Below are 8,596 nucleotides of genomic sequence, written 5' to 3'. Positions count from 1 at the left end.
TGTTGTTTCGCCTTGCGGCCACGCGGGGAGCTCCAGGGCCGTTTTTCCAACTGCTCCCTACGCGAGATGTTACAAAGTCTCGCGATAGTGGCCACTTGTTTAGAATTCGCGAAAGATGGCGGCGGCGCCTCCGGATGAGGCGACCCTCCAGTCTCGCATCAGTAAGTCGTTATACTGTACAATCAGATGAACTTCTGGACGAACAGCGATAGCCAGTCCGCTTTAAGGGACCCGGATACATGTTGTCAGTCTAAATGTGTTACTGTCGGCCATAGCACTTTCCGGAGGGAAGATATTTATTTGAGAATCTAGAGAGCGAATGTCATCAAATTAAAAAGTGCAGTTGTCGATAGGGAACAAACTCAGTAAGATATTGTAACTGTTAACACATCTGCTGTGAGGCGAGGTATTCTGAGCTCATATTATGTTTACTGTTGACATGTCGAGGTTAGTGATGTCACACGAATATGATGATTAACGCTCAATTAATTCAAACGTCCATTTGATTGCTAACATCAGCTAGTTAGCTGCTGACGGGTTCCTGGCCAAAACAAGCCAGTTGAACGAACCCAAAACCAGGAACCATGACGGTACTATGCGTCTGATTTAACCGGTTAACGTGACAGGATTCAGCCACACGACTTACCAACTCTTTTCAGCTGCTCCAAACCACAGAACTCATACATTTAGCAAACAGCCAGAGGCTACAGCTGCTGAGAGGCGTTTAGTCAGACTCGACTCTCAAATGTGCGGCTGTAAAATGCCACAATGTGAATTGTCACGAGACGTTTGACAGACTTCACACTGAACGATCCGACACAACGCAGCAGTGTTAGAGTTGTGAAACATAGCAGATGCAGAATTTATAAAATGCATTTTCATTTTGCACAGACAAGGCCACCAACCCGTTGAACAAGGAGACCGACTGGGACAATGTCAAGGGCTTTTGTGATCAGCTCAACGATGAACCAGAAGGGTGAGATGATGATAAACACACTACACCATTTCAGAGTACATATTTGTTAAGCACCGTGTACAAAATGCAGACTCAAATCGGCACTGTGCCAGTGGTGGTTGATCTACTAACAACTTGGTTTAATCCAGTTTCACAGCTCCGAAGAAAACGTCATACAAGCTACATCATATTTCATCACAACATGAAAGACGTCAGACCAGTCACATAATTATGCCACGGGTGTTTTGCTTCACACTCGCCAATTAATGTCTCCGTGTTTGTACAAAGTGTTTGTTATGGCATGTTTTAAATTGCTGTGTTGCATTGACAGTTGCATGTTGTTCTCTATCAGTCCCCAGCTTGCAACCAGACTTCTGGCCCACAAAATCCAGTCTCCTCAGGAGTGGGAGGCTATGCAAGCGCTAATGGTAAGCTAACACGTGTAACGGTCTGCAGAACGCCACATTGGAAGCCACTTGTCATTGTTTTATTACAGTGAAGGTTGTTTTTTGTGGAGGCTTTGTCTGTACAAATGTAAAAACAAACAATTACACAATTCCCAGGTTCTGGAGACGTGCATGAAGAACTGTGGAAAGCGATTTCACAGTGAGGTGGGAAAGTTTCGCTTTCTCAATGAGCTCATCAAAGTGGTGTCACCGAAGGTAATGGTCCCAGTCTTTCATGCCGACATACCTGTTTGGCTGCAAATGTAATTATTTTGTGAACCAGTGGAAGCAGTTTGTTAGTGTTCAGGAAAACCTTACGGGAATCGGATTATCTATCCAGTTGTTGTTCAAGCATAAACACATTTTACATTAACAATTAAAACATGAATTTGCTCTTTTCTGCAGTATTTGGGTGCCCGGGCTCCAGAGCCAGTGAAGAAGAAGGTGTTAGAAATCATGTACAGCTGGACAGTGAGGATGCCCGATGAGACCAAGATAGCAGACGCCTATCAGATGCTGAAAAAACAGGGTGAGCGCTTCAGGACAAGAAGAGAACATGACGAGTGGTTAGCACTGTTCAATCCCCACTCGGGGCCTTTCTGTGTGATGTTTGCATGTTGCACGTTTCCTCCCACCACCAGAACACAAGTGCTGGGCGATCAGGCGCTGGAGAAGGAGGTTTATGAATGCGTTTTTTTGGTTCCTGATATTTTCCTTGTATTAACAAACAGTGTTTTGTACAAGGCAGTGTCGCTTCTCCTTTTTATGGTGATGAGCCACAAACATGAGACGAATGTCCTTAGTCATGCTTAGTTGAATGTAGTGTGATCTACATGGTGTGTAAGAACCATATCTGTAGTGTGTTGGTTTGTGAATCATTTTGACAGAATGCATCTGACTCTTTATCTAAAAGAAGTGTCAAGAACAATGTCATAGCACCAGTATCGCACATGTGTCACGGAGAGGACTCTGAGCCGGCGGTGACCCGGATGACCCAGACGTGACCCGAGCTGTTTACATGTGAGATTAATAGGTGTCCTGGCGCTCTTCCAGGCATTGTCAAGCTGGATCCTGAGCTTCCTGATGACAAGCCCCTCCCACCTCCTCCACCCAGAGACAAAAATGTCCTCTTTGAGGATGAGGAGAAATCCAAGGTATGAGTGACGACCAAGCACCCATCAATTTGAACAGGGTTTCAAAAGAATTTCTAAAATAAATGTTCTGAAGTTTAACTCCTGGGAAAATCCTCAAGGAACCAACAGTTTACAAAGTGCTCTTCCTCTCCCTCTTTTGTCCTATCCTGTTTGTGTAGATGCTGTCTCGCTTATTGAACAGCAGCCACCAAGAAGATCTGAGAGCAGCAAACAAGCTCATTAAGGAAATGGTCCAGGAGGTGAGTCACTGGTGTTGTTTATGTGCTGTACAGTATGTGGTCTGACATGTTTTTCCACCGTTTGCACAAAAGAAACGCGACATTATGTCTCATGATAACATTAATGCACCCGGATATTAATTTCAAGGCCTTTTCAACAATTGTTTGGGGGATTATCGTAGTGTTTAATGCTTTATGAGTTATGACCTCAATCTACTTCAACATTGACAGCAGATGTGAAAAACTGAATATCCAATTAATAATCCAGGTTTTAATCCAGAAACACAAGTAAGAATTTATTAAAGTGAAACTTGTTTCTCTGATGTTGAACACATTTGGTTGAATACTATAATAGTATAGGTATATTCCTAAACTGTAATATAGCTTTTTATTACCATTATACGTTATATTGACTCGTGACTCATTGTGAGATCCTATCGCCCCTTTTTCTTTTTTTCCCAGGACCAAAAGCGTGTCGAGAAGGTATCGAAGCGATTGAACGCCATCCAGGAGGTGAAGGAGAGTGTCAGCCTGCTGAGCCAGTTGCTGGAGGGCTACAGCAAGGAGAGCTGCTCCCAGAGCAACCAGGAGCTCATTAAGGTTAGCACGGCTCAGCACATTAGCTGCAGCTACAGTCTCGTCATTCTGCTTGTGCCGCCCACTGCAGGTGTGGTTTCAGTGTTTTTTAACATGTGTCCGTTCACAGGATCTTTACCAGCGCTGTGAGAAGATGAGGCCTACACTATTCCGGTTGGCGAGTGATACGGAGGATAGTGACGATGCTTTAGGTAAGGTCGCTGACCTCATGACTTTGACAGTGTGTCGTATTAGAAAAGGCAGAATAAGCAGTTCAGGCCCATTTTCAAAGCGTGAAACCAGGTCGGTGTTGCTCTTGAGCCTTTTCTCTTCTTCTAGCCGATATCCTGCAGGCCAATGACAAGCTGACTCAGGTCATCAACCTGTACAGGCAGCTGGTAAAAGGAGAGGATGTGTCAAAGGATGGCTTAACCTCGCCCTCACAACCAGGTAGGTGCCTGCGTGTGATTTGGCTTCTATCCGTGTTTGCTAAGCTCGATCAACAAATTCTCCAAACACGTCTGTAGACTATAAGATCACAGATGTGCTTCCTCTGTCCAAAACAGGCAGCAGTAGCTCAGCACTCGTAGACTTGATGGGACTTAACGCGTCAGCCAACACGGGGCCCTCCAGCCTCCAGAGCCTGACTCAGAACATGGGCATCAGCCTCTTGGATGATGAGCTCATGTCACTAGGTAAGCACAAAATAAACTCATCTGGCTCGTAAACGCAAAGGTAGATTACTACGCTTAACTTTGTAACGAGCCAAAAACTGTCAGCAGAGTGAGCTCGGTGTGTGGTCCTCCTGTTGGCTGAAGCAGCATCCTCAGAGGCAGGCCACATCTGCCTCGACCAACAAAAAGAGCTCCACACATTCACAGCTTCACTAGAAACATTCACGACTCTTGTCTTGCTTCTAACGTGATATTGTATTCGGGGTTTGTTTGAGTTTACCTTTGTTGTCTCTTATTTCCTAGGACTGAATGTAACTGAAAACCTCGACTCTCAGAACAATTTCCAGGTGCAGTTTGAAAGATAATACCGTCCTGCTCACATTGAAGCCATTATATGTCAAATTCAAATGTCTGACTAAAAATAACTCAGCAAAAACGTACGGCGTTAGATACTTCTACTGATTTCATTTTCAATCATCTCCATCTTCTCATGAACTCTTTGAAAGGCAAATTCAAACCCTCCGTTTGTTCTCTCAGTCCTCTGATGGCACAGAATCATCTGTCCCTGCTGCAGTGTTGCAACCAGCTGTGGTCCAAACACCACAAGCTGCACCAGCAGGGGGGGGCACTGCTCCTCCTAAACCCATGGAAGAGCTGGAGATGTTGGGGAAGACATTGTTACAGCAGTCCTTACCCCCACAGAGCCAGCAGGTCAAATGGTAAATAAACTGGAGTAGATGGAATGAATAACCTTTTTAAAGTTCTTCATTGTTTGACAAAAGGAAGTATGTCTGTGTCTGATGCACTAACCCTTCATAGCCCTGAATAACATGTTCCTCAACATCTAGGGATAAGCTCCAACCTCGATCCAGAGTCTCCTTACGAGATCTGCAGAGCCAGTGCAGCGCCAGCTCTAGACCGGCTCCTAATGGAACCACCATCCTCTCCGCTGGTCCCGCTCCTCCTCCGGGGCCCACATTGGCTGTCCATTCAGAGCAGCCGGACGCTCTCCTCCTCTCCAATCTCAGTCTCGCAGCTGCAGAGAGAGGCTCATCGGCTGCTACTGACCCCTATGACAACATCTCTCTATCTGACGTCACGGTGCCTCTGGAAGCAATCAAACCTAGTAAGCATGAGCAGAAAGCCCGGGCCCAACAGTGACGCCTGGTCTGGTCATATGTGCAGTTTTCTCGCTTTTATTTCTCTGCATCATGTTCTATTTTTGTCTGCACATATATTTCAGGCAGTTTATTACCAGTGACTGTATTCGACAAACACAGCCTCCGTGTTTTGTTCACCTTTGCCCGCGACTGTCCTCCGTCACGGTCTGACGTGCTGGTGGTGATCATCTCCATGCTGTCCTCGGCCCCCATTCCTGTCGCCAACATCCGCTTTCAGGCAGCTGTACCAAAGGTCGGTTTAGGGCAATCTGGTGGAAACGACGTCTTCTCGACTGAAGTATTATTCGTGCGTATTGTGATGTTTGTGTGGATGTGCCGATAGGTGATGAAAGTAAAGCTGCAGCCTCCCTCTAGCACCGAGCTCGCAGCCTTCAATCCCATCCTGCCTCCAGCCGCCATCACACAGATCCTGCTGTTGGCTAACCCTCACAAGGTGCTCTTCCCCCCCCCCCCCCCCCCCCCCCCATTGCATTTTGGTGATGAACACTGAACGTAAGCTGAGACGTTTTTTCTTTGTTTCCAAGGAAACTGATGTTTTTTTTCCTCTTGTGTTTCAGGAAAAAGTGCGTTTGCGGTACAAGCTGACCTTTAACCTGGGCGACAAATGTCACGATGAATCTGGCGACGTGGACCAGTTCCCGCCTCCAAACACCTGGGGGAACCTGTAGGGAGAAGAACCAGCCTCCTGTCATCTGATCTGCTGCTTCCTTTAGATTTAGGTCGAAGTTGTCCCTCTTCACTGGCTCGAGATGAGACTGCCTCTTTACACTTCAGTGGTTTCAGACTGTGGTTTGGTAATACAAACTGACGCGAGACCAGTTGTGGGAACCAGCTTCTACCTTGTGCCTTCCTTCGCGCCTTCCTGTCCTTTTTCAATCATCTCCGCGTTCCTGTGTTTCGTACTGTAGAATTTTCTTTCTTCTTCCAACAATCATTCCAATGCAAAACATTGATTCAATGCAGTGACTTTTGGGAATTAGAAATGTCTCACATTATTTCTCAACTGTAAAGCAAGTGTCTAATGCATTCCTTACTTTGGACAGCATGAGCAAAGATGTCCCACATTCAGAGTGTTGTCACAGTTTGTGTGTCCGGTGGTCAGAGTAGGGTTGAAACAAATCATTATTTTCTTTCGGTGCATCAATAATACTTTTCAGTTAAACTTAGTCGGTTACATGCTTAAAGTGATGTTTACAGTCTGACCAACAGCCAAAACACTCGATGTAGTCACCCTATGATCTGGAGTAGTTTATATTTTTACCTGATAAATAACTTGATTATCAGAATTTGAATTAATTTCCTATCAAATGATGAATGAATTGTGTCGGCACTTCATCGGTGTTGAAGGAAGAGCAGCTTCAGTGGGTGTAATAGTCGGATGCTAGCTTGCTAAACTTTTAGCAAATCACTTGAGTTGCATCTGGAAAAGATGAAACTAAATTGAATGATCACTTTGAAATTGTTGAAGTGCTTTTCCCTTCTGTTCAGTGGAGACGGTATCTCCTGGTAGCATACATGAGGAAGTGGTACAGTTTTTAAGTATTGCTTTGGTTTTAATATTTATGTTGTCTACGCTGTGACAAGCAGCAGACTTGTCACAGGAGCACAGGTGTTTAATAAGTTGTCAAAATGTCTTCTGTGAAGGACTACGAAGGAAGGGTACGAAACATCTGCCTGTTAAAATACTGAAATTTAGCTTTTCATTTCTGCACTTTTCTTTATTTTTGAACGATTGGGACACTTTTTATGTTTCACTCAGAATTTTAGTTTTGAGTTATTTTACACAACATGAACTATCATGCACTTATTTTGTTTTATTTTGCACATGAACCCATTCCATATCACAATACATTGTCTTTTCTCATTTGCTGCCTTTCTACTGTTGATCGACCCAAAGAGGGACACGTGAAGTCCTGCGTTGACGTTGCGTACACACGGTTTGATTCTACCACACGTGCCTGAGATCAAACGGTTGATTTTCATTTGCTCTTGTACATATATGTATCCAGATGACTAGTTTGATCTTTGTTTCTGTTTTCATACGTCCACGTCCGTGACGCATCTAATGATGTTACAGAACCGTCCTTATAACCACGGCCATTGAGTTGATTGGAGCACTAAGTGTCATAAAGAGTCAAATAAAATGAGATTGGAGGCAGACTGGTTCCACCTGAGGAATATGATTGTGAAACTCAAAATGTGTGTAACTACAACAGAGCTGAAGGTTCAGTTCATGATACGAGGGATCACTTTCAGAATTACCAACTGAGTGATATTGATTCGGTTCAGGTGTTGCATTTCTCATGGTGGATCATCTCACAGTGCCATTAATCATAGTGATGGGCTGTTTCACAACACTGTGAAGGAGACATTTCATTTACTTACAGCTCCACCGCTAACCTGTCCAGGACTTAAAGAAGAGAGCAATAATGAGACAAACAGTAGCCTCAGTCAGCACCTTTCAGTCCTCCGTTGCTCAAGCTGATTGCAAATTATGAACAATGCACGACTTATTGTGAACTATGCATTGAGGGGACTGTAACAGGTTTATCTTGTTCACACATGCACATATTTGCCTTTAGTCATTGCCTACAAGTTTATTGCATTTTCCTCTTTAGGATGAATAGCGGCCCATTATTTGACTGCAGTAGCACAAATCAGATGATCAATTCTAAATGTTGCAGTCTGTGGAGATGACAGAGACGATGGCTCTTCCTTTTTAACAGATTTCTTGGTCTGAAGGTATTAACTCACCTGTGATTTGTCATCCCTGTCTGCACTGATAGATTACAGTTACACAACCAGCTATCGCACCGTTCCCACGACCTAAAAGAATTGCCTGAGACATGAGACGGGGCACTCGTCTTGTAGCCATTTCATGCCTCGGTGTAGTATTCATTGAGGTGCATTTAGGGGTACGCGACAAAGTAACGAGTTATTGCAGAGCTCCTTTACAAAACCTATTACAGATACAAATCCCCGTCCTCTTTTACTGAGATACTTCATAACCTCTACACTGCAGAAAGTCATGAACAAGCACTGTGCATGCAAACCTGTTGTCCTTTCAAGTGCATCATCAGACTGGACCTCCGACATTCATTTTGACTGGCAAGAAGAAAAACAACTAAAGGAACTAGACACATCACATAAAACCCAACGTGAGTCCAACTAAATTGGGTCCAAATGTTTAAGATTGTTACACAACTAAAAGTAACAAGGCCTCTACTTACAGTATATGTGTCTTTTCCATTTGTGCTCCCAATGTAAATAAAAGCTTCATGCCATGATGTATATTTACATACATGTACATACTGCTGGATACAAATTGAGAATGTACTACAAATGTGTATTTAAGGCAAATAAAGTCATTTGTATGGCAAATCTACCGGATG

General features: G+C 44.1%; 1 protein-coding gene across 1 annotated transcript; it reads left to right on the top strand.

Moving 5' to 3' along the window:
• Positions 1 to 48: 48 nt before the first annotated feature.
• Positions 49 to 8,585, top strand: LOC142948532 (ADP-ribosylation factor-binding protein GGA1-like). Its single transcript, XM_076090618.1, has 17 exons — positions 49 to 161; positions 892 to 976; positions 1,308 to 1,383; positions 1,519 to 1,617; positions 1,807 to 1,930; positions 2,455 to 2,555; positions 2,714 to 2,794; positions 3,236 to 3,373; positions 3,480 to 3,561; positions 3,689 to 3,799; positions 3,916 to 4,044; positions 4,327 to 4,370; positions 4,561 to 4,742; positions 4,872 to 5,149; positions 5,267 to 5,436; positions 5,527 to 5,637; positions 5,762 to 8,585. The coding sequence occupies exons 1-17, from the start codon at positions 116 to 118 to the stop codon at positions 5,870 to 5,872; spliced, it is 1,968 nt and encodes a 655-aa protein (XP_075946733.1). The 5' UTR covers positions 49 to 115; the 3' UTR covers positions 5,873 to 8,585.
• The last annotated feature ends 11 nt before the right edge of the window (positions 8,586 to 8,596 follow it).

This window comes from Anarhichas minor, unplaced genomic scaffold (genome assembly GCF_050575085.1).
Source record: "Anarhichas minor isolate MPS153535 unplaced genomic scaffold, ASM5057508v1 ptg000012l, whole genome shotgun sequence".
Taxonomy (NCBI): domain Eukaryota; kingdom Metazoa; phylum Chordata; class Actinopteri; order Perciformes; family Anarhichadidae; genus Anarhichas; species Anarhichas minor.
This window is presented reverse-complemented; position numbering and strand designations above follow the sequence as displayed.

Excerpts from the sequence above, each read along its gene's own strand:
- LOC142948532 (XM_076090618.1), top strand. The coding sequence starts at position 116 with ATGGCGGCGGCGCCTCCGGATGAGGCGACCCTCCAGTCTCGCATCA. Across the intron at positions 1,384-1,518 it reads AGGCTATGCAAGCGCTAATG|GTTCTGGAGACGTGCATGAA; the intron begins GTAAGCTAACAC and ends CACAATTCCCAG. Across the intron at positions 2,795-3,235 it reads TTAAGGAAATGGTCCAGGAG|GACCAAAAGCGTGTCGAGAA; the intron begins GTGAGTCACTGG and ends TTTTTTTCCCAG.